The 26,799-nt window shown below is 46.0% G+C and overlaps 1 protein-coding gene across 2 annotated transcripts in view; it reads right to left on the reverse strand.

Moving 5' to 3' along the window:
• Positions 1 to 16,453: 16,453 nt before the first annotated feature.
• MTMR2 (myotubularin related protein 2) overlaps positions 16,454 to 26,799 on the reverse strand; it is a 530,987-nt gene continuing 520,641 nt past the window's right edge. For both annotated transcript variants that reach the window (XM_078656989.1, XM_078656988.1), the window contains exon 14: positions 16,454 to 18,191. In XM_078656989.1, coding sequence (XP_078513115.1) covers positions 18,027 to 18,191 — 165 coding nt within the window. In that variant the 3' untranslated portion in view covers positions 16,454 to 18,026. The remainder of the gene's footprint in view (positions 18,192 to 26,799) is intronic.

The raw sequence follows: 26,799 nt of genomic DNA on the forward strand, positions 1-26,799 counted from the left end.
GACGCTGGAAGGGAGAGCCCGGCCGGGTGGGCGGGGGCAGAGCTGCACTCCCTGTGACCCTATACGCCTCCGCGCTCCGTGCCTGCTTCACAGCTGTGGTGAAGAATTTTCTTATTTGCTTGTTAAATAAACAAGCAGATAAGAAAAGTCTTCACGACAGCCGCATGCCTACATGTGCAACGGGTAGACCGGAGCTATGACAACAAAATGGTGTGGGACTGTCCCACAGACGCACATGTGCTGTCTTCATTGGACAGATGGCGAGAACAGCCAGTTTTGTCCATGCAGACGCATGCATGAGCCCACGGGGAGAATTGATTCCGAAAGGTCCTCTCGCTTTCGCCAGGCGAGACCTAAAAATGGCAAAATGTTGAAGTGAAACTATCTCAAAATTTGCAGCAATAAGCAGCATAACTTGTGTTATCTTGCCACACAATTTAGTCAACATTGGCGCATTTGTTAAACCCCACACAGTATAATTCCAATGGTCCTGTCTGTACCCCAGCAAGATTGTAACATAGTTCACTTTACAAAATCCTCAACTTTGAAGTCAAAGAAATAAAAGTAAACAACATCTCTACTAAAAAGAATTTATAACAATTTTTCAGGAGACAGCCTGACATTTAACCTGTCTTAGAACAGGCAGCAAATGTAACAAATTAAAAACAAAACATGAAGGCATTTTTATTGCTCAATTACTTTCTGAACTACCCCACTTCTATAATGTGCCAGTTGCCTCGGTTATTTGAGGGAGTCAAAGATTAATTTGGGCTGGACTGGCATTCCAATGCCGTAGCCACAGCCCGTCTAAACCCTATCCTGTCAGCGATCGATCTAAAGACAAGAACTAATCTTAGCGTGGTTAACATAGTGCTAGCCGCACAGTTAGTAAGAAATCACATAAAGCAAAGTGCAACTTTCAGCAGGGATGTTACGTCCTTGTGACCCCAAAGCTCCGCACCACAGAGGGCCACACCAAGGGTTTGGAGGTTGTACATTTGAAGGGCTTGTAGAAATTGTCCGGAATTAGGAACCTCACTGCGATTTCGCAATTCCCAGAGTGTTGTTCCAATTTTAATTTACATTTAATAATGTGAGGAAGTCAATCAAAATGCTCTATAAGGGTGACCCCCAATAAAATGTGTGAAGTCTCTCGAACTGAACCCCATTGAGTATAGTCTTGGTTCTGTTGGATATGCAGGGGTTGAAAAACATAAAATGTGTTTTCCCAATATTAATCTCGAGGCTCCTCTGTTTGCAGAATGACTCAAACTGATTCCAAAAGCTTTTGTAGCCACATCAGCTAATCTTGGGGCATCATTCTCGCACTTCTCAGGATAAATTAATTAACCATTGATAAATAAAGTGAATACGTGCGAGAACACACCCCTGCCGAAAGCACCTATTAACTGGGACTTGATAGGCCAATTCGCCCTGGGACCCAGATCTAACCTGAGCAAAGTTGTTGGTATTTAATTTTATAATGATGTGAAGTAGATACTTCGGGACACCAATACAGAGTAAGAACATCATATGTCCTTTTCGGCCTGAAATAGATCCCCAGGGATTTTGTCCGACACTGGGGCTTTATTTGGGGTGATCCAGTCTATTGGTTCGCTAATTTCAGAAACGGAAATATAGATAGTGTCTTGATTTAATATAGACTGAGCAGAGAGATCAATTTGCAGGTCAGCTAACCTCTGTGTTCGTAAACTACAACCAAGGACCGTACCCAATGGCCCGGTGGACTCACTCTGGCAACGGTCTGGCCCTGTTGAGGAGGAATACAGCTTCAAAAAATGGTCAAACAAATTAGCTGCAGAGATGGTTTAATCTATTGGGGAATAATCATCAAAAACTACCATTAATGAGAATATGTCAAAAGGAGCGATGGTCCTTCGCTTTGATGGCACGTAACATAGTGGCCCACTCGAGCTGATTGAAAGGGATGGTTTTAGTTCCCAGTCTGGCCGTGGCAGGAAGGTGTCCCTGCCTGCACATAACCTATCAATAATGGGGATTTGTAACTTCTATGAATGTAGCAGGATGCAGCACATATAGAAGTTGCAAAACGTCATTTTTTAAATGATTGTTTATGTATAGGCAGGGACACCTTCCTGCACATAAACAATCACTAATGGTGATTTGCTGTTGCTTAGGGCTGGTTTCAGCTGATATTGCTGGGTCCCGGTGACAAAAAAGGCCTCCCAGAGGCCCAAAACCAGCCCCCATCCTGGTCGGCCCACGGGGGAAACATACGGTGCCCGCTATGGCCAGTCCGGCCCTGGGTGCGAGTGGAAAGCACCACTCCTGCTGCCGCTTTTGTTACAGGCGGCCGATATTGCAGCACTGCTGCAAAACCGGCCAACTGTAACAGACCCAGCTCCCACCCTACCGGCCCACAGGGGAAACGCCCAGTGCCCACTACAGCCAGTCTGGCCCTGCTTCCTACACATGAACAATCATTCCCTGCAATGCAGGCACCCTTGCACTATGATGCAATGGTGCCTGCGTTTGTGCTAGGCAGCTAAATTTAAGTGTTGACAATTTTGGATTAACGCCGTGCTCCGACAGTTTGCTTGTAAATATGCCCCTCAGTTTGCTCCAAAGGTGGATCCAGAAACTTCTTAGCTTTAAAACCATCAACTACTGCCTTATAAACCTCCCTCAATGCTGTCGGAGTCTGTACCGTTGCGCTCCATTTTATCCTGTGTCGGTTATTAGTAAGTCGAAGTCTTCTGACGAATGGTTCGGTAAGAGTGATTCCCAGTGGTCTCAAGGTAAGATCCAGGGCATTATGTTCACTGGTCTGCTGCGGGGTTACAATCATATCAACCAGTTTAGATCAAAGTATAATGTCAAGCAGTTTTAGTCAATAATTCTGTTGCAAACGATTGAATGTATGTCTCCCATCTTCATCGGAGGTCGTTCTCCCATTACAAACTCAGAGACCTTGGTTAAACGTAATGCATTCAGTTGGATAACTGCGGCTGCCCATTTCTTTATAGGGTGGATTGAGAGCCCAGAAATAGACCAAATCTGGTCTTCATCACCTGTAAAATCCACTTCATTAGAACTCAATGTTCACATTTACAGTTGAAGTCGCCTGCAGCAATTTTGAAGAACCAACTGAGAGGGCTGCTATGCGAGAGTTTATAAGGTCAATAACTGGTAGCTCAGAACTGTTGACCGCAGACCTACAGTAAACGTTATACAAATAATGTTTTATTTGGAGGAAATCGCAGACTAACACACAATATATCTGGAGAACCCAAATCAATCTCCCATGCCACACGGGAACCTGAAGGCCTAGGGGAATGATTCCAGCTTTGAGATATTCAGTTAGCATGCAGGCATGTAATTCTGTCCTGGCATGTTTCTTTTTGGCCTTTTCTAGTTTGTCTAAGAGGAACTGTCTAGGACTTAATAACGGTGTGGAGGCGACGGATGAGAACAGGGATGGGCCACTGATTATTTTGGCAATATATTCCTCAGTGTAAAGTGGTGCTTCTCTATCAGTCATGGTATGCAGAGTTTTAACAAACTTATACGAAAAAATATGTCCAGAAAAATCACATGCAATAATACTTAACACATTTATGCCGAACATTTTGACCCTAAGAAAGGTTAAACAGTCTATGTCCCAAGCTCTTACGGTGCACTTTGCACATTTACATACAACAGAAAACCTTAAACAGGGTGGAGCAATGCATCAAATGCTCTTGCAGTAAGCCACCGCACTAGTTATATTTAAACAAAAAGAAGAGCAACCCTTACGTCCATGTGAACAGGGGTATCAAGTGATCCTTGGAACAGGACTGGACATCATTTGAAAATCATGTTGAGTGCAGCTAGATGTGGCAACACTTTTTGTCAGTGGCTCGCCCAATGAAATCAGGGTGACTAGAACACAATGAATTGTGAATTTGGCGACATCACAAGCATCCTGTACAGCTTTAGTCAGGACAGGTTGAAGGTCGCCTGGGATACCTGGGAGGACTTAAGCCACCCAATCCCAAACAGCATGAGAATAGCGGCCCAGCAGGCAACTGGCATTGACAGACCTGAGGGCCAAACTGGTGGAAGAAAATACCCTCTTCCCAATGGTCTCCACTGTTTTGGACACCATATCATGGGGAGTAGTCAGAAAAGTATTTGGGTTTGTTCGCCTATATCGTGAACCACTAAATTTCAGGAGAGGGGTGCTGAGACAAAAATGCAGGGTTGCCTGGGGCAAGTCAGGGTCACCTTGCAATTTGATGATTTACTGGGGGGGGACGAGGTTTGGCCCAGGCTCCTAGGTGATTATCAGGGAGTGCATCATTAAAGGTAGTAGTGGCTCAGTAGCGGTTTGCCTCCGCTGGGGAACTTTGGTCAAGACATTGGTTTTGACCTCTATAGTGGGGAGCTGGAGCATGAGAACTGTGCCTCTCTCCGCATGACCACCTCAAAGGAGAAACGGTACTCAGTGGCAGGACCTGGGGGTGTGAGAAGGCCAGAATCAGGAGAGGTGTCAAGGACACTGGCCTATTGGAGGTCATCTTACCAATTCTCTTTATGGTAGGGTTGGCCAATTTCATCACCTGTGTCATAATCACTGTCAGAATCTGTACAAGGCATGCAGTTGTGGAATCTTTTCTTGGGGATGTTAAGTGCAAGTTGTGGTTTGATGGAAATCAGGCGCAATCTTGGTTGAGGTTGTGGCAGCGCTGACTCGAAATCAGAGAGCACAAAAGGCCCCTCACCCTCTCATGGCAATGGAGTCAGCATCGGTGTAGAGTATCTGGGAACTGGAGTGAGTTGTGGAGCTGGAGACTGAGTTGGTGGAGGGTCCAATTGGCACCAAGCGTGAAACTGCCAGTGGTATTCCAGATGGAGGGCCACTGGGCTCCTTGGGGCCCACTTGTACGCCGGAGGGAGATGGACCATGGCCTCACGGAACTCTTGGATCAGCCTCGTTTGTGCTGGGACAAATTTGCGGATTGGCTGTGATGTCAGCCGGTTTCAGGAGCAAAACCGGGAAGAATGGTGACGCCCTCGCACCTTCACAGAAGTATGAGATAGGGTGACCAAGTGGCATGGGTGCAAATTCAGGACGGTGAGTGTAAAAATTCAGGGCGAAGGGTCAAAATTCAGGACAAAAATTCAGGACACAAGGTCAAAATTCGATACAAAATTTGGCAACAAAAGGTACGTTTTATAGACACAGTGGAGGTGGCGCAATAGTATACAAGTAAGTAAATATGTTAATGTTAATGTTACTGCCATTTGTAAAGCGCACTGTTACCCTACGGGTGTCCTGGCGCTGAAAGATCAAAATGTCTTACCGAAGTCTAAACAGAAGAGGAGGCCGAATTAACTGGACTGGAACAGCCATGTCTTGAGGGCTTACCTAAACTCCAGATGATTAGTTATGTGCCTGAGGTACAGTGGCAGGTCATTCCATGCCTTAGCTGCTCCGAACATAAAACGTCTGCCTCCCCAGTTGGATTTTCTAACCAAGGGCACCCGACCCAGTTTCGCTTCAGATGAGCGCAGGGTTCTCCTCGGCACATACCAATGGAGGTTCTGTCTAAGATGCAGAGGACCGAGACCACGGAGAGATTTATGGACTATGCACAAAGCCTTGAAGCTAACCCGCTTCTTTACGGGCAACCAGTGCAGCTTCTTTAGTTCCGCTGATATTGAAGCCTATTTAGGGGTTTTAGTCAGTAATCTAGCTGCCGCATTCTGCAAGAGATGAAGTTTTTTCAAAGAACCTTCCTGTAAGTTTAAGTAAAGACTGTTGCAATAGTCCAATTTGGACATGACTAGGGCAGTAACAACGGTTTTCTGACTATCCGATGGAAGGAGAGGGAGAATTTTTTTGCAGGATCGTAAAATAAAGGATGTGGATGAAACCACTGCATTAACCTGGTCCTTCAGACAGAGTTTATTATCGATATAAACTCCCAAATTCTTTACCTTTTTCACAGGTTGAGGGAGAGGGCCCATTTCATCCGGCCACCAGCTAGGCGACCAGAAATTCGCATTGTTGCCAAATAGAGCCACCTCCGTCTTACTCGAATTGAGCTTAAGACAGTTTTGGTTCATCCAGCAACCTACAGCTGATATGCAGTCCTGGAACCGGGTGGCCGTATCATGTAACCTGTCTGGGAACAGCGACAACAATTTGTGTGTCATCTGCGTATGATGTTAAATTGAACCCAAAGCATTCAATCAAAGGCGCCAATTGAGCAACATAAACGTTAAAAAGGGTAGGACTAATTGAAGTTCCCTGGGGGATTCCACATAGTAATGAGAAAGGTTTGGATGTATACCTCCCCAAGGTAACTGCCTGGACCCTGTCCGAAATAAAAGGATTTGAGCAGTATCCAGGCCGCTTCTTCTACCCCGATCTCTCGCAGCCTGTCCATCAGCAGGCTGTGATGGACAGTGTCAAAGGCTGCGGAGAGATCCAACATTATCAGAGCAGCGTGTCCTCCCTTATCTAAGCTGGTTCTGATCTCGTCAGTGGATTTTAGGAGGGCGGATTCCGTACTATGCCCACCCCGGAAACCGTATTGAGTAGGGTCTAGACTGGGAGGCTTCTAGGAATGCACTAAGTTGAGTGTTCATAATATTTTCAATTATTTTAGCCGGTAAAGGAAGTCTAGAGATAGGTCTAAAACTATTGGAATCCTTGAGTTCGAGATTGGATTTCTTCAATAGAGGCAATATAGATGCACTTTTCCAGGTCATGGGGAAATAGACTTGTGTTGAAAATAGGTGTTAAATGGAGGTCAACTGGTTCCGCCACTAATTTGAGGGTAGATAGTGGGAAAGGGTCAGTAGGTGAACCCGATTTGGCCGAAATGATCATTTTAAAAATCTCCTGGACTGAGACTGGAAGGAACTTATCAAATTAGATGGACGCATGATCTGTTAAAGAAAAATCTGAATTGGCTGTAAGGTGGGGCTTAGTCGTGGAACCCGACAGCGAGATAAAAATAGTGTCCACCTTGTTGAAGAAAAATTCGGCAATGGAGTCACACAGCTCTTGGCTAGCCTCAATAGGAGGGGGGGCAGGATGAGCCAAGTCAGTGACGTTTTAAACAGTTTCCTTGTCGAATTCTTCGCCTGGTTGATTTTATTTACAAAATAATCCTGTTTGGTTTTATCTAACAGCAGTTTATATTGAGCCAGGGTCTGTTTATATTCTGTTCTCGCTGATACATTATAATCCTTTCTCCAAGCTCTTTCAGAGCTTTTGCAGACCAATTTTTTTGTCTCTGAGCTCTTGGGAGATCTGTTAGAGTGTCTGGGTTTATACGGAGCTAGTTTATCCCCAGCTGATTCAAGCCAGTTATTAAACGTTATAGTTACCATGTCAAGATTTAAGGGTTGCACAGGTACTGAGGAAGACAAAAGGTCCACAAGGTCATTTGTTTTTATCTTGTTCCAGGCTCTACAGTAAGTGGGCTTCATTATAGGTTTTTTAATAGTCCTATGTGGTAAAGCTACACTAAACAGCACCTCCTTGTGATCTGACCAGACCAGTGGGAGCAGCTCTAAAAACTCCAATTTGGCGTTGTTGGAAAAGATCCCATCCAACAAATGTCCAGCTTTATGAGTAGCCCCCCTAACTTTCTGTGTGAGACCTACACTGTTCATAAGATCCAACAAGTCAGAAGTATCTGGGTCACCATCGTTTTCCAGATGAAAGTTAAAATCACCTAACAATGTATATGAGTCGGAGCATAATTTTTTTTCCAGCATATTACATGCTTGAGCCAAGAATCTGTTTCTTGAACATAGCGGCCTATAAATGAGGGTCCCTTTAAAAGAATGTTGATGCGAAAGCTGGAAACAAAATTCCAGCGCTTCACAGTCTTCCATGGTGGAATTCCTAGGATGCGCTAAGCGACCTTAAATAAATGATTGCTAGCCCACCACCCTTTTTATGGGGTCTATTTAAGGTGTGCACTATATAGTTAGGTGGGGTCGCTTTTACCAGATCCGGACCAGATGCTTAATCTGTCCAGGACTCTGTAATAAAATCAATGCTAATTTGTTCATCCTCAATTAAGGTGGCATAGTCGATACTATGTTTTACCAAGACACATTTGAACACCTTAGTATCCCCCTGCTTCTGAGCTCTACAGTTGTTAGCCAAGTCCATCCTACTATGAAAAAGGACTTCTGGTAATTGGATTTTACAACCCTGACAGACTAAAGTGCCCTGAGGGACCTCTGTGCTGTCGATGATACAGATACAATTCTGTTGTGGAAACGAAGTATTAAAACTATGAAGCTTACCGCTCGAAAAAGACTCCAGTCGGACAACCTCTATAACCGAACAGGCAGGGGGACTGGCGCTGTGCGCGGGCCGTGTGCGGACTGGCGCAGATGGGCTTGCCTTCGGCGCGCCCGCTGCGCGCTTGCGCCAGGTCTGCTTTTTCGTGCAATTAGGGAGAGCGACTAGCGTGCTGACCCAGCCTCCTCCCAAGATGGTGGACGCCAATGCCCAGCAAACCCCGGAGAGTCCAGCTCCAAGCACTGAAAGCAGAGCTCACAATAGCAGGTAAAAAAGATTAAAAACCAGTGTTGCGCCAAGCAAAGTGTTTTACAATAATTTTTAAAAAGTGCTGCCAGTACAATCGCACAGTGGTCTCTCCCGGAGGGGAGGCTGTGCCTCAGGAGGACATCAATCTATAGGCAACCAACATAAGTACAAGTCAAAATAAGTTTATATTAGGTTGAGATACCGCGCACTTCACGTTTTTAGGTCTCGCCTGAGCCAGCACAGGCGCTACTCTGCAAGACATTTAGTAAGTGGGCTTTTAAAAGTCCCTTCACAGTATTTTGGCTGGCATAGAGCGTGCGGTTACGCGCACAATGACGAGCAGAGGGGCCATATGGCTTTCCACTCTCGTCATGGTGCGCGCACGTCGCACACCACTCGCCAGCCTGCTTATACTTTTGCCATCGCGGGCACGCACCACTTCTGGTGCTTTTTTTTTCTTTTAGCGCGCGCACAGAACTCCCGGGCTTGTTTTCGCGCACGCAGACCACTCGCGTGCTTGTTTCCCTGATGCTCTGCTCCGCTGTGCCCTTTTCAAGAGGTAAATTAGAAGCATGATTTATGTGGCCCGAGATTTGTTAATTGTTTACTGAGTGAAAGCTCTTTCTCTCCTTACCTTGTCTCTCCCTAGCTTCGCAACCCCTCCCCTTATTTGCCTCACTTTTTCTCCCTCCCTCCCTATCTTTCCTCACTATCATTCTACCTCTTACGCCATATCTTATTATCTTACCCTCCTTCCGCCTTTCTTTTTTCTCCTGCTCTGTTTTCTCCCTCCTCTCTCAGTTTCCCTAGTTGACATGGCTCCAACCAGTGTTGTGAAAGCTTTACAGATTCTCAGCTATGAAAACAGTTTAGTATCATGAGTTTTATCTCCTGTCTATGTTTCTGTTCCCTTTACTCCTTTGTGGGCCTCACTTGTTCCAGTCTTTTCTCTCCCACTCTCTTCACGCTCCTACACTCTTCCCCACCATCAGCCGTCCCCTCTCACCCACTTTCTCTCCCCTCACCCCACTCCCCTGAGACGCCACCTCCTCCCTGCGGGTCACTGTGTGGTTTCCATTCATTCTCCGCCAGGCTGGCGTGTGCCAAATATCTTTGTAATTGGGTGAATGCGTGCAACAGTGGCCTTGGTGTCGGCCCTCCCGCCCCCACCCCCGCAGGCCTCCTCTTCTGCCCTGCATTGAATGAGGCAGCTCGCTGGACCCGCTCCAAAGCGCCTCCCCTCCCCTGGTGCCAGGCGCTATAATGAAGGCTTGTATGGAAGCGCTTAAGCGTGGACAAGGAGCCCAGCTCTGCAGACAAGTCTGCGGTGTGGGACAGAGAGCTGCCCCGCCCGGTGATCCGCCATCTTGGTGGTCCTGTTCAAGTCAAGGGAGTAGCCAAAATATTTAAAAAAAAACACTTCGAACCAAAAATCTTATGGCACCATGCAAACTAAACAAGTCTTTACGACAATCCTCAGAAGAGCTCTCTTGTCTATTCCATCCATTCATCTACCGATTCATCCTTCCCTCCACCTGCTGATATCCACAATGTCACCTTTATATTCTGTTGTGCATTTAGTCTTTCATCCATCATTCAGTCTTTCACCATTCTGTCCATCCACCCATCTATATCCAAACCTATGCATCCATCTCCAAGCCCATCTATCCATCACTCCTTTCACTCATCCATCCTTCCATACATATACTTTCACTACATTCATCCTTGCACTCTAGCCATCTTCCCTTTCACTCATCCACCTACCCTTTCCTCAGCAATCCAATCATCCATCCTTTCTCTCATCCTTCCACCCAACCACTCATCCATCTATTTACCCTTTAATTCACCCATCCACTCACTCATCCGTGCTGTCACTCATCCATCCACACTCCCTTCCACTCATCCATCCATTCTTTTAATCATCCATCCACCCTTTAATTCTTCCATTCACCCTCCCTTTCACTCATTTATTTACCCTTTAATTCATCCATTCTTTCACTCATTCAGCCATATTTTCATTCATCCACCCTTTTGCTCATCCATCCAACCTTTCACTGATCCCATCCATCAATCCATCGACCCTCTTTTACTCGGCCATCCATCCTTTCACTCATCCATTCCCATCCACCCTCTCTCCCTTTCACTCATCCATTCCCGACCACCCACCCTCCCTTTCACTCATTTACTTACCCATCCACCCGTTCATCCATCCATTCATCCACACATTCACCCTTTCATCCACCTACCTTCCCTTTCATTCATCCATTCTTTCACTTATCCGTCCATCCACAATTGTATCCATCATCCGTCTAATCCCCCTTTCACTCACACACATACACTTCAGTCATTTCACTCACTCAACCAACCACCCACCCTTTTACATTAAGTAGAGCCCAAATCACGAACTCCACCCATGCCCCTGGCCTAGTGCTGAAATTCAAACAATGAAATCAGGGGCCCAAAGTTTGTTGAATGCTGGAGTGAAGGATACCAAAGCTGCCTGGTCTTGATTTCTCCTCCTACATACATGCCAATCGACCCGCTTCAGGCGGTAGACTCCTGATTCTTAAAGCAAAATGTGATTTCATTTTAGCGGTCTCCTGCCTGAAATTGCCTCTGCTTCAATAGAAGTCAATGGGGAAAATGCGTTCCCCCGATTTGCTTTTCTAAATCTCCACTTTCCTTTACTTCAATGGTGGCAAATACGCTCATACCTCTTTATACCGCCACCTTACACTTCTGCCTCTGTATCTCACACTTACAAATTATTTTTCATCCCTCCTTTCTCCCTTGTCATTGTATTCCAGCTGTTAGGGCGGGGCCATCCTGCTGAGCGTCACTGTCCGGGAGGAGTGTTTATAAGTGTTTAACCATGCAACAGTTGGTGTTGTTGCACCAAGGATATTCTGCTGCATAACTAATTACTTATAAGGTCCCAAAAGCGAGACCTATTGGCTCTGCCAATGCTTGTTCAGTATGCGCGCAGCTTTGAGCAACTGTGCAGGTCTGTTTTTGTATTTCATAGGATTTAAGAATGTTGAAGCTCTAGGTAATGGCAAAGCTAGCACATATTTAGGCAATGGCCGTTATCAAAATAAAATTGATAAAAGCATCCTCCTTAATATTTTGCAATGAAACTTTTACAAACATCTAATTACAACCAACCTTGCACCATTTCCCCAAGGAATTCCACTTACAGTACTACAGTAAATCAAGACCTTTTGTTTGCTCTCTTTCATCCTAATTGTTGAGCTAATCGCGCTGCTACACTAGCTTGATCTTGAAGCTATTTTGGCCAGTGGGATTTGCTGAAGCTTTCAATGATAGGACAACTTGGCAAAGAGTAATGCAAGAAGCGAATGTTGGCAGTAGTTTTACATGCAATTGTGAAATGGTAGGCAAACTATAAAATGGATATGCAGCTCATGGGGCGGATAAATATATTGAATCCACAGGTAGAGAAATGGCACTTGACAGTGAAACGTTTTTTTGCATTACCTTTTAGATGCAGAACTAAATATGTAAAGAAAGCAGCACTTCTGTAAACCTATTGCATCTCAGGTGTTCCAAAATTGTGTATGTGTCCTAATCTGTTAAGCTTGTGACTTGCTTTCAAATCAATGGAGCCTTTTTTGTTGCTTCCCTTAGTATAAAAAATCTGTGAGATAGCATGCCTTCTTACATTCATGTTCACAACATATCACTTCATTGTCTCATTTAAAAGTAGGACATCCCAACCGAAAAACTCAAGATAGCCATAAGAAGCAAGTCAGAGAGATCAATGAAGGGGGGGCATGGGCAGTGAGCCAATATAATATATCAAACATTTCGAGAAAAGCCTCCCCATGTGCAGTTACAGCAGAAATAAGAAATATTTCACTTCAGGCAGCGTAACATGAGCTCAGCAATTAACACCCATTTCGCATTCCAGCAGCCTTTGCATGTGCAGATTAACTACTTGCCCGCATTTCCATTTCTTTTAAGCAGCCGGGCCCCCTGGCTTCCCCTCCCGCTGAATGACTTCACAGGAGGCCCCCTCCCTTCTGGTGAGCCATCTTAACTTCTGAAAATACTTGTCCTTTAGCACCACGGCTAAAATTATGGACAAATGCCATCCGTGGAAACTTCCTTCACGGACAACGGACATATTGGTAAATTCAAGGACAGTCCGTGAAATTTACGGACGGTTGGTCACCCTGGTATGAGAGTGCTGTGAAGGGCCAGAGTCCTGTTGGGATTTTTAATGTTTTTTCTTCGACTTACCCGAAGATTTGGAGGGTGAACACAAACGACCTTGGGATCAACTCCTGCAAATTCGGGACCGGGAACGGATCTGAAAGCGAACTTTGGATTTGGAGTGATCTCACCAAGGAGTCTTTCAATGCTTGGCAGCATAGAGTTCGGTCCTATATGGCCTTCTGGTACATTGACACAGTCACTCCAAGCCTTAGAGCTTCTGCTTGACCCCACACACAAAAGGCAAACCTGATGAGAATCTGTCACAGACATTCGATTACGACAGTCCTTACAGGGTTACATGCCTGTCATCTTGGGAGGTGACATTTACCTTGCACACTAATTTTTTTAGGTGAAAGAGTTAATTTCAGATCCGCGTCTAGTAGCACGGAAAGAAAGGAACGGACTTCAGCGCACGGGAGTGGTGTCTATATAATATCTGCCCATCATATTCGGAGTGAAATGGTATCAGTGCAGAAAGCTGCACAGCACCACCTACATGCACTCAGAGGTACTGCTGGAAAAGATTCCGGATCCAGTCTGACAGCTGGGGAATACTAAAAAGGTGAGAAAACTGCAGTTAGACATTTCTATTAGAAGAGGACTGGACCTGCTGTCTGAGGAGAGGCTCAAAGACTGGATCTGCTCTTGCTCTTGTACCCAGGACAACGAAGGAGACTCTAGCGGTCATAAGGCTGACCCGCCATTCAAGCTACAGCTGAACAACAAGCTACAAGAGGCCTTTCCTACGATTGCCCAGCTGACCAGTTTCAAAGGGACCCGCCCTGCTCCCTGCTGCTGGCCTCTGCTGTAGTCAGTCTTGAACCCAAAATGCTTTCCCCAAGGTTCTTGTCCCTTGGCTCACATTAAAGTGTGCTCCCAAGTTTTTCTGAAACCTGGGACTTGAAAACAAACCTTTTCGCTTCAAAGACGGTATTTGACCAAACTGCCAAGCTGATACGATGAAGGTGCATTGCTGATGGGACAAACATTCAGGTTGCTTCTGCTCGGAGCTTTTCCACAGAGGCAAATCCAATTAAGCTGAACCTTGCGGAGAACGCATCTGGTCTCGTAGAGCCCTCTTGAGCTATAGCCTGCAGCCTTTCCAAGCCATAAGAATCTGGGCTCCACTAAGTCCGTAGGTAGAAATCTTCATCGGACAAAGGCGCGAAAACGATCTGGCCCTCGAAGAACCTTCCTTGGGTGCAAATGTTTCCCAATCAGAGCTAAACAGGCAAAAGTAAACACGTCATCAAGTCATTGGCTATCAAATGACGTGAGCTCTCTTCGGCTACAGTCTGCTGCCTTGACCTGTTTTTTGACTACCATTTCAGAGACTGAGTAAAAAGGTAAAAATTCCGACCGGGGCGAACCTAGTTTCTGTTTCCGACCAGCACTCCATCGCATTTGGGATTAAGTTGCACCTAAGTATCGGTCATGCACAACCAGGTGAATGAGGTTGGAGCTTAAAATAAAAAAAATAATAACTCCTGTTCCCCTTATTGGATTTTTTAATGCCATTTTAATTATTACAGGTTACTTTACTCCATTTTTTTAATTGGTTTGAGATTTTTCTTGTGTTGTATTTTCACTTTATTACTGTTTTGGTACTGCATACATACTTTACTCATTGCCTTTAAGTTAAGCATGTCTGTTCTAAGCCACAGACACCACGGGGTGGTTATTATATGGGTTCGCCCTGCCATGGTTGTGGTTATTCCTTGAGGTGGGCATTCACCCCTCTCAACTAATACTCCAATTTCGTACAAGTGGTAAGGTCTGGTTTGGAGCTGGTCCAGGCTGAAGAGTCTTCACGATAGAGACCACTGTTTGCAGCATTTCACGTTGAATATTCAGTTTGTTTGCCCCTCTTGCTAGTATATCTTGAATAGTATTGATATCATCTACCGGGGATGTGCGCATGGAAGATGTGGCTTTCAAAGTCTGGCGTATGTTAATTAAGAATCGGACACAATAGACTGATGGAGAAGGCGATCCAGATGGTGATTTTCTTCTTTGTCATGTGTGTAGTATTGCTGGGGAAGGTGGTGTTGAATCATGGCTTGGTGACAACCGAAGGTCAGTCAAAAGCATCTTCCTACTCGAAGACATTTATGGGCTTCTTTGATGGCAGATCCAGGGTCGGTGAAGAATCCTGAATGGAGTCAAAAGCAGGAATTATCATCCTTGGCATCTTCACTGGAATAGGTGAAATGGGAGCCGAGAAGGAGAGCCATCCCGCTGGTCACTCAAAAGGTGTAGAAATGAAAGAGTGCCCTGGTGTTGATTTATTAAAAGGGATAATATTCTCCCAATCACTATTTGCAGTGTTAGAGATAGTGTGCCAATCGAAGTCCTTGCCTTCGATGGTCCCAGCGTTGCCCAGATCTTTTTTGCCGTCTATGTTCTGACTTCCCTCGAGCTCTTCAAAGGCGAACATGAAAGCCTGATGTGTGCCTTGACCAGTGCTCCTGTAACCTTCAGGAGTGCAGTGAAAAATGGTGATGATGTCCATGTCACCTCTTCTCCTTAGATCTCCCCTCCAAGAAGTCTTTTCTTGGGGAACAAAATAGGTTCAGTCGATGACTTGCCCTCTCTGCCACCTGTGTCGTCTCCTCCCTTGCTTCACATTCAGATCTTCTAGCTGCCCCCTTAGGCAAAAGCCTTTCCTGTCTTTAAGTTGAGAGCTACACCACACAGAATGGGGATGACAGCTTTCTTATTCCCACTGGAAGGGCACTTAAAAAAATTGAAGGCATTGTGAGAAGAAATTACCTCACAAATGTGGGAAAGACTGCTGATCTCAATGGAGAGCTGTAAAATGCATTGACTTAAGTACAAAAATCTACAATTTGGAAGAAATTTACTTAGATGTGTTCTAGAATATGGTCAGTTGAAGTCGGAAAAAAGAACTGAGGCTCTCAGACAAATCACCAGTACATGCCAGATATGTCTCTTTTATGTGTTACATGTGTCAGGTGACCAGAGTCTGACACTTTTGATACGTAAAACTTTTCCTTATAATATCCTAGAGCTGTTGACATTGTAGGTCAAGATCCTAATGTTTCGAAGCACCTAGTTTGTTAGCACCTGACCTAACACTATGGAACTTTTTCTGAAAAAGATAGAGAAACACCGATAGTCTGCCAATCCATGTGGTAGCGCTCCCTGTTTTCAAATCCTTCTGGGTCTTTATACTGACCAGTGGCAGGCAGATTTTACAATCATTGAGCTTAGCATGTGTACAAAAAGAGATTCTGCATCTTTGATAAAGCAGAAATTAGTCTTACCAAGATAAGTAAAATACAACTTACCTAAGCCTCGAAGAAATATGGTAGCAGCAATTACTTTCATATTAGTCATCAACTAGTTCTTGGCTGTGTCACAACTCGCATCCGATTTAGAAAGTAGGCACATCTCACTATATAATATTAGATGCTTGATGGAAATATGAATACCACTTGTTCACATAACATCTAATTAATAAAAAAAATTGTAAAGGTCTTTAGATTTGTTACTAATGTGTCCTGAAAGTCCGTGCGCCCTTCATATTTCATGGTAAATGCCTCATGTCAGCAGTTTAGGAAACACTTCTTCCAATAGTTTCACTATGAAACACATATATCCACGGTTTCTTTTTCGGGGGGGTGGGTGGGGGGAGATAGAAAATCCTTGAGGTCAACTCTTTTATTATAATTTTGAAGATCTTATGTCCCATGAAGGTAATCAATTAATGTTGTGCTTGAATATCTTTCGAATGATGATGTAGAATGTCCTTAGTGCTGCCTTGGTGGGTCTTAAGGCCAGTGACATGTTTTCTAATGAGCAATACAGTTGCCTTAAAGTTAGAGAAATTCTTAATAGACTGCACAATTTATAACAAAAAATACAGTACAAACAAAACTGCCTAAAACAAGCGAGAAAACGCAGGAAACTGACCTCGGACAGGTCGTTTGAGAGGAAATATTAGGGAAAGTTTAACTTTCAGCAAAAAATTAATATTATGAAGCCATTTACACATAAGGAACAGACAGTGAGTAAACGTCTAATTTTAAATGATGAAAAAATAAGTATTGTTTTGCTTTAAACAATACACACACTCTTATAAGTACACAACATACGTACAAACATTTCAATTACTTAAATATCTGCATGTAACGAATACTAAAATATTGCATACATTTTTCTTAAATTCGCATCCTTTCTAACTAGCAGGATAACAATACATTTCTGTATTTTTGAGAAATGAAAGAGTTGGTACAACCGTACCTCTAAACTATGAATTGAACAATAAAAGCTGTCAATTCAGCTCTTTAGGCAGAAAACGTGGCAGGTTCACAAACGAAATTCTAATAAATAGATACAGAGGATAAATAACATCAGTTTGCTTCTACGAGTTTGTTGTAGAGTTACTGACAACCCAATGACAAGCATGATACATTTTGTAGAATACTGCTCTGTGCAAAAATGTGCCAGCGTGTTTATGGTACAGTGTTGCAAGTACATACAAGTAATTAAACAGCAACCGTTGTGTAAGTGAACTCTCAACAAAGTATTTTCAGTGTCTTTAAATTTAGTATTTTGTATTTTACATTACACATTTTAAAGTGCATGCATTTTGGTAAATAAACTACAATACCATTTATGCTGCAAATAGTTATATGCAGTGTGACATTTATATCTTATTAGTGCAACAGTCTTTCTTAAATAGGGTGTGTTTGCTCTGAAAGGATTTTTCTAAAAAATAAATGCATTTGATGTAGATGTTGCTCTTCTTTGGTCATCACTGTAACTACATGCATTAGGGGATGGCATCTCGTAATCACCGCTTTTCGGGGTGTGTTTGCTGGTAGCCTAGCCAAACATGCCTTTTATATATTTCTAGTGCAAGAGGTAGCCTCAAGAATTGCATAGGCATTTCTATGTAGGTCAGTTTGTTAATACAGTATCATTTTAACACTTTATTTTAGACCTCACAGATTGTAGACCCATTCAAGACAAAGGTTTGTAGTGAATGTTTCTACAGTGTATTTCAGACTGGTAACTAACATTAGTGTTGTAACTTAGTGTAATACTTGTGGCACATGTGGTCACACGTTTTTCAGTGCACCGCATTTCTTCCAGAGGCATGCAGAGAAACACTGAATTGATTCAACTACTATAACCTCTTCTACATATCGGTCAGTTTCTTCATCCTGAGGATTTGCATTGAGCACAGCTGCCAGTAAACATAGTTCCGTTCTATTCATACAACTGTCTGTGCAGTGGTGAGAGACTGAGCCGCTGACCCAGATTTGTCCGGAGAGGAAGAGGCGGAACGGTTAATAAGCTCCCTCTGCAGCTCGTCCACCCTTTTTTGAAGCTCTATCCGCTTTGCATGAAGTTCTTTATATCTGGTGTAAATGGGCTCCTACAAAGAAATAAGCAGTGGCATTAGAAACATTTATAAACAATTTTAATTGTAGAATACTTTAAAGCAAGCATCTGTCCCCCCTCGATAGCAAAGTAAAGCATGATTCACTGTCAGCTCCTCTGTCTTACCCTCCTGAAAATGGCTACCATGAGGGACAAATAAAAGAAAGGTTAAAAAAAGTTCTTACAACAGTGAGTAATATCAAGAAAATATTTTTTAGAAAAAAGGTCAGATAGGCCAAGCCTGGTATGGCTGTCTCCTGTGGAAAAATCCAGGATGAGTTGAGCTGGAAACAGACCCCATCATGGATGAAAGGTGCGAGGCAGTGGCGTACACAGGGGTGCGGAGGCAGGGCCCCGAGCTGCAGAGGCCCCCTTAAGTACAGTACTCTGGGCTGAGAGATCCTGACTAAATCTGGAGCGGGGGGCCCCCATGTAACTTGGGGGGGCCCCTCAAGTTTCGTTACACCACTGGTGCGAGGGTCTCTGGTGTGCTGGGTACAACTAACATTTATGGTTCTCACCTTGTTTGGTCACTGCTAAGCTGAGCTAAAGAATTAGCTTGGAAGGCCTCTTAATATGTAGCACAAAGCAGAGCTGTTGCACGCAAGGGCAGTCTGTGGTCTTCTGTTGGAACCTAGGTTCCACATCACCCAGGTCAAATTCCATTGTAACTAAAGAACAAGTTACTTACGTTCGGGAACGCTTTTTCTGGTAGATACAATATCTGCCTGTGGATTCCTCACCTTGTGAATATCCCCTTGCGCCAGCAACATTCGGAAATTATTTTCGTAGCTTCGCGCCGACGTGGACTTGGACGTCATAGAGGCACGGCACCGCTCGCGACTCCGCTGACGTCACCGACGCCTATAATAGGCCCACGCCGGCGTGATGACATCAGTTCAGCCCTTTTTTCCGTGCCTTCGAGGCACACGGACGGACCAATGACAGTAGACATATACCCAGTATACGCAGTACAAATATCAAGGTAACACACACAGTGTGAAGCAAATGCAACAAAACATTTGAAATAAACAACCCCTTGAAAATAAAACCAATTCATAATAGAAAACTCTGGCATAGAAGAGTGGACAACGGGGAGGCGGGTGGGTCAGTGAGGAATCCACAGGCAGATATTGTATCTACCAGAAAAAGCGTTACAGAAGGTAAGTAACTTGTTCTTCTGATAGATACATCTGCCGTGTGGATTCCTCACCTTGTGAATAGAGTCCCACAGCAGTCCCCACTCCCGGAGGAGGGTGTCCACTCTTCTAGACCAGGAAATCCTGAAGGACAGAGCGTGCAAAATGACCGTCCCTCCTCACTTCGGAATCCAAGCAGTAATGCTTCGCGAATGTGTGGTGGGAAGACCAAGTTGCCGCTCTACAAATATCCTCTACAGGCACACCTCTAGCCAATGCTGAGGTCGAAGACTTAGCTCTAGTAGAATGAGCCCTTATACCCTCTGGTGGTTCCTTACCGGCCAAAGAGTAGCAGATCTTAATACAGAGGACAATCCATCTTGATAAAGTCCTCTTATGGACCGCTCTTCCTCTCTTGCAGCCAGCAAAGCCAATGAAGAGCAGGTCATCCAACCGACAGTCTTTAGTTCTGTCCAGGTAAAAAGACACCGCCCTCTTGGGGTCCAGACGGTGTAATCTCTCCTCATCCTTGGAAGGGTGTGGGGGAGGATAACAGGTAGGAAGGGTAATGGATTGACCAAGGTGGAAAGGAGTCACCACCTAAGGCAGAAAAGCAGCCCTGGTCCTAAGAACCATTCAATCAGCATGAATGGTCAAGAAAGGGGGCTTGTAACTAAGAGCTTCAAGCTCACTTACCCTCCTTGCCGAGGTTATCGCAACGAGGAAAACTGTCTTAAGGGTCAAAAGCCTCATAGGACATTTGTGAAGAGGCTCAAAGGGAGCACCCATCAGAAAGGTCAAAACAAGATTTAAGTCCCACTGAGGCACAATAAAAGGAGTAGGAGGGAACTTATTTATGAGGCCCTTCAAAAACCTTAAGACTACAGGAGATTTAAAAAGAGAGGGCTGGTCAGGCAAACAGATCAAAACCGACAGCGCTGAAAGATAGCCCTTCACTGTGGCAACAGCAAGCCCCTGCTGTGCCAGAGAAAGGGCAAACTGGAGAACATCAGATAAATGGGCCTTCAAAGGGTCTATAGACTTCTCCCTGCATCAAGTAACAAATTTTGACCACCTATAAGAATAGATGGACTTAGTGGAGTCACGCCTGGCTGACAAGATGACATCCACTACATCAGGCGGGAGAGAAAAAGAACTCAGGTTGCCCCGTTCAATCTCCATGCATGAAGGTGTCAGGTCTGGAGGTGGGGGTGTAGAACCTGCCCCTCCATCTGGGAGAGGAGATCTGCCCTGTGAGGGAGATGGAGCGGCGAGCACGAGGAGAGGTGGAGAAGATCTGTGTACCACACCCTTCTTGGCCAATCCGGGTCGATCAATATAACTTGGGCCCGGTCTTGGCGAATCTTCCTCAGAACCCGAAGAATCAAGGGTATGGGAGGAAATGCGTAAAGGAGTCGTGAGCCCCAACTCAACTGAAACGCGTCCCCCAAGGCTCCTTGCATCGGATACTGGAGACTGCAGAATAACGGGCAGTGAGCATTCTCTTGAGTGGCAAAAAGGTCCACCTGAGGAGTCCCCCACGTCCGAAAGACGTGGCGAACTACCTCCGGATGAAGCCTCCACTCGTGGTCGGCAGAGAACTGCCGACTGAGACTGTCTGCACGAACGTTCTGAACTCCGGCCAGATGATTTGTCATCAGACAAATCCGATGGTCCTGAACCCAGGACCAGAGGCGCAGAGCCTCTCTGCAGAGACACTGTGACCCCACTCCTCCCTGTTTGTTGATGTACCACATCGCGGTCGTGTTGTCCGTCAGGACCTGGACCGAACAACCGTGAAGGGAAGGGAGGAAGGCCTTGAGCGCCAGACGTATCGCCCGCAACTCTAGAAGGTTGATATGAAGCAACCTTTCCTCCGGAGACCAAAGACCCTTGACCTCCAGGTCCCCCAGATAAGCACCCCACCCTAGAGTGGATGCATCCGTTATTACTGTGGCCACCGATGGAGGCAGTTGGAAAGGCTTTCCTTGCGACAGATTGCCTTCCACGCTCCACCAAGACAGATCCGCCGCAGTTTCTCTGGAGATCCTCACTGACTCCCTGAGATCTCCGCTGTGCTGATACCACTGCCTGCGGAGGCACCACTGGAGTGCCCTCATGTGCCAGCGTGCATGGTTGACCAATAGAATGCAAGAAGCCATCAGACCGAGCAGGCGAAGGACCTTCAGGAATGGAACAACCGCTCCATTGAAAAATAAAGCAATCATTGCCTGTATGTCGCGAATCCTTCGAGGAGGAGGGAATGCACGGCATACAGTTGTATCCAGTACCGCACCTATGAACAGGTTGCGCTGGGAGGGCACCAGGTGAGACTTGGGTACATTTATTGAAAAACCCAACCTGTGCAACAACTGAGTTGTCTCCTGCAGATGATGGAGCACCTTCTCGGACGACTCTGCCTTGGATCAGCCAGTCGTCCAAATACGGGAATACAGGAATCCCCAACCTTCTGAGATGTGCTGCCACCACTGCCATCACCTTGGTGAAGACTCGAGGCGCAGTAGTAAGACCAAACGGAAGGACCGCAAACTGGTAGTGTTGCGACCCAACCGTAAAACAGAGATACTTTCTGTGCGACTTCAAGATGGGAATATGAAAATACGCATCCTGTACGTCGAGCGACACCATCCAGTCTTCTTCCAGCAGCGCTTGAAGAACCTGTGCAAGAGTGAGCATCTTGAACTTTTCCTGTTTCAGGTAAAGGTTCAAGATCCTGAGATCTAGGATTGGCCGAGGTCTGCCATCCTTCTTGGGGATCAGAAAATACCGGGAGTAGCATCCCTGACCCCTCTCCTGCTCCGGAACCACCTCTATCGCACCCTTTCTGAACAGTGCCAGGACTTCTTCCTGCAGGAGAAGCAGGTGGTCCTCCGAACAAAAACCCTGGCAAGGAGGGTAATTTGGGGGAAACTCCCGAAAGGGAAGAGCATACCCATTCCCCACGAGATTGAGAACCCAAAGATCCGATGTTATCAATTCCCAATCTCGTAGGAAATGGGTAAGCCGGCCCCCCAATGGGACCACATGATCCGGAATGGCAGATCTAGGGCTGCTTTGCTGCGTTGGCAGGGGGCTGGGAAGGGGAAGAAGAAGAGGAGGAGGAGGAAGCTTGACGGCCTCTAGGACGGGCTCTTTGCCTGCCCCTGTATGATTTGTACAGCGTATTTTGCTGTTGCTGTGGCTGCTGCTGAGATGGTCTGTAGGAACGAAAGGAAGATCTGCCAAATCCTCTGAAGCGCCTTCCAGTAGTACCCCTGGACTGAAGGCCCAAAGATTTCGCAGTGGCCCTACTGTCTTTAAAACGTTCCAAGGCCGCATCAGCCTTCTTGCCAAACAATCCTGAGCCATCAAAAGGCAAGTCCATCAAAACAGACTGAACATCTGTAGAGAACTCCGACGTTTTAAGCCATGCGGCTCTCCTAGTGGCCACGGAAGAGCCCATGACCCTCGCCACCGAATCAGCAGTGTCCAACCCACTCTGAATCACCTGCCTCGCAGCAGCCTGAGTGTCCGATATCACCTCCTGAAAATCCTTTCTATCCTCCTCAGGGATTTTCGGAACCAACTGCTTAACAGAATCCATCAAGGCATGGACATACTGCCCCATCAGACAAGTTGCGTTGGTTGACTTTAACGCCATACTGGCTGAGGAGAAGACCTTCTTGGCAGCCTGATCCTGCTTTCTGGACTCCTTATCCACAGGAACCTGCGGAAAAGCACCAGCAGACCTCTTCGAGCAGGCAGCCTGCACAACCAAACTCTCAGGCAGGGGGTGCATTGACAAAAAATCAAGGTCACCAGGCGCAACCCTGTACCTCCTCGCCACTGCCCTAGAAACCGCAGGAGTAGACAAAGGCTTCTTCCAAACCTCATAGATGGGTTCAGCTAACGCATCATTAAAAGGCAGCATTGGCTCAATAGAAGAGGAGGGTGAGTGAAGAACTTCAGTTAGAAGATTTGACTTATACTCAGCAGTGGGCAGAGTAATGTTCAACAAATTTGCCGCCTTTTTGATAACAGTGTGATAAGGCACCACATCCTTTGAAGGCACATTCGACACCGAAGCCAAATCCCACTCAGGAGACAGTTCAAGCCCACTGGCCTCTCCCAGGTCCTCAAAAGGATCTTCAGACTCCTGCAACTCTCCTTCCTCCATATCAGCATACCGATATTGTTCTTCCTCCAGAAGTCTCTGGGCTTCTCTCCGTGACCTTTCCTTCACGATAGAAGTCGAAGGATCCGGAACCGACTCCGACGGGGCCGGCGTCGAACCCGAAGTCGGATGAGGTCGTTTCACACGAGGTTGAACAGAATCCTGCCTCAGAGTCGTAGGCACCGGCGTCGATGGAACCGGCGTCGACGGAGTCGGCGTCGTACGCTTCGGTGTCAACGACACAGGCGGTGTCGGAAAATGCCAATGAGGTGGTAGAGCCGGCATAAAAGGCATGAAGGGCGCATGAGCATAAGCTTGGGGTACATCGCCCTGGAATAAACACCAAACATGGCGTTGAGGAATTGGGATGGATCCTGCCCTGGAGCCGGAAAATCTGGATACGGTCCTCCGGGCTGTTCCCGAGGAGGCGGAGTCGACACGAAGTTGACCTCTTCCCCGAGTCCCGGAACCGGGGTCGACGAACCCGCAGGCACCGGAACCTCGGCCTCACCAACCTTCTGCACCTCACCTTCATCCTCCTGACCAGAAGGATTGGACGGATCTGGAGAAGGGATAGTCAACTGCTTCGGCGACTCGGGCGAATTCGGATGCAAAGCTTCACCAACAGAGTCCTGAGCCTCCGACGCCGAAACCTCCGCTTCTTTATTAAGAAGTTTGACCTGCGACTTCGGCCTCGAACCAGAGTCCTTCCCTGAGTGATGACGTGACTCATGGCTCCTCTTCTTATGCTTTTTCCTTGAGGATCTTGAAACATGAGCTGAAGACGATTCCGAGCGCGACTTCGATCGAGACCTCGACCTCAAACGCCGAGATCGAGACTTCGAAGTCTTTTTAACCTTCTTACTCTTCAGCTTTGCCACGAGGAGTTTCGTCTCCCTTTCCCGCAGGACCTTTGGGGTCATCTTCTTACAACAAGGGCAATCCTCGACGTCATGGTCGGAACTCAGGCACCAGACGCAGCACTCATGCGGGTCAGTAATAGACATTGTCTTGCCACATTCTCCGCAAGCCTTAAAGCCAGACTTCTTCGACGACATCTCGTAGAAAACAGAAACAGCAATAATAGAACAAGAGTAACAAAGTTACCAGGAAGCTACAGTACGATCCCAGAAAACCGTTAGCGTCGACGACGCGGAAAAAAGGGAACTGATGTCATCACGCCGGCGTGGGCCTATTATAGGCGTCGGTGACGTCAGCGGAGTCGCGAGCGGTGCCGTGCCTCTATGACATCCAAGTCCACGTCGGCGCGAAGCTACGAAAAGAATTTCCGAATGTTGCTGGCGCAAGGGGATATTCACAAGGTGAGGAATCCACACGGCAGATGTATCTATCAGAACAAAGACTCTGCAATTCAGTGGGGCCTCTTTTCAGATGGTCGTGGGGCTACAGTTCATCCAAAATCAATTCCAGCCAGACTCTGCCTCCTTCTTTACATACTCAGTTAGGGAATGGCTAACAGGTGTCGTTCTTTGTGGTGCTCAGGACAAGCATCTTTTTTATCTACTGGCGTTACATCTTCTCCAGCTCTGATTGCGCTAACTGGAGATTACATCTGTCTGTATTTGAATGAATCCACCCTCTGCAATAATGTCGGTCAAGCCTATGATACCTTTATACCTGTCCTAAATTATGACTACATGGGTCAGCATGGATTGGGAAGGTATGGGTGGTATGGGTGAGGCAGGAAAGAGAACTCTGCAAATGGCATGAAGGTTCAGCTGGATGACACTGCCAGAAGTCCTACAAGCACTTCCAACTTTTCTTGTCTGTTCTGAAACGTCATTTATGCATATACCACCTCGACAATATCATGCCGAAGTACTGTACGAACAAACAGGGAGGCTTAATCTCTGAAGCTCAAGCAAATTAGGCAATCTGGTATATGGATGAGGAGAATCTCTTTGGTCTAACTATATTTCTCGCCATTGTCCCTTCTAGCCTGATACTGTTGGTGTGGAAGGTCAGTGGTGGGGTCTCCAGCATCAGAGTCTTCCCTTGACTTTGTTGATGCTGCAGCCTAGGCATCAGTGGTCCATGTTACAGAACTGATGGGTTCAGGAAGTGGTGTATCCTTTACCATGACTCAAAATCGTTATTTGTTGATGGAGACATTATCAAAAGTGTAAATACTGTAATACTTCACTACACCAGTGGGCGGCAATTACAGCACCTTGACAACTGCAGGAGGAAGTATCTAGGATGTCAGTGAATGAGTCGTATTTTGAAGGCTAACTCCTTGTTTTAGACTTTGCAGAATCCGCAAATGGGAGACTTCAGAGATTTGCTTTACTGCCCCACACTCTCCGGATTTTTCTTCTCACCAATAGCCTGCTTTTTAGGGTCTGGACACTATTGGATGTCTAATAGGCAGTTAAGATTTACTTGCAGCATAGAAGCATTTGCAAATCTTACATCTTGATCTGCCTGCAAGGGATTGCCTATGCTTCTATACTTCTGACAGGCCTGATTTAATGAAAACATCAAAGCACTGATATCACATACAGTGCTGCTTACATGGAGGGTACCTTTCGAAGTGTGGAGAACCTGGCTGAGGAGTTTAACCTCCCAGGCACGCAGTTCCTGATTTATGGGGCACTGGTGCAAGCGGCATGCCAAATATTAGGTAATCTAAACCCAGAACCTCCCATACATGACTTACTACAAACTATGTTAACTTTCAGGCAGGGCTGTCATCTCATCTCCTGGCTATATAAGATGTTATTATGACCTTTGAAGGCTATCCAAGTGTATGCGCTCGATGGAAGACATCATTGGTCAGCAACCTGTGGGGAAGGACCCTGGAGCACACCTAAACCTACACCATCTCCAGAAACACCTACCTCACACCACAATGCTTGAATACCATGCTTAGCACCATGGACTAGAACTGCCTTAGTTGCACCATGGTCGACGTGGACTTTGCTTATACGGCCTAGGGTTGCCTAGTGTTTACACATTTTTATGCAGGCCACAGTGAATCTGGAAGACACTAGACATACAGGGATAGCATAATGTAGAGATTTGCCTTCTGGGCCTATACAAAAGCCAAGCAACCAGAAGGCTGGCAACAGATTCCTGAATCTAACACTGAGCCTATCCGGCAGGCGAATTGCCCATCACTCGAAGTCACCAGACGGCTCATCACACAGTCGGTGGAAGGTAAATGTCGAAAGCAGGGCAATGGCAGGGGGAGCTGCTTTACAACTTGAGGACTACAAATGGATATGTAGACAGCTCTTGGCGGAACAATGGCAAGAGGTTGTGGACAG

Source organism: Lissotriton helveticus, chromosome 8 (genome assembly GCF_964261635.1).
Source record: "Lissotriton helveticus chromosome 8, aLisHel1.1, whole genome shotgun sequence".
In the NCBI taxonomy this organism is placed as follows: domain Eukaryota; kingdom Metazoa; phylum Chordata; class Amphibia; order Caudata; family Salamandridae; genus Lissotriton; species Lissotriton helveticus.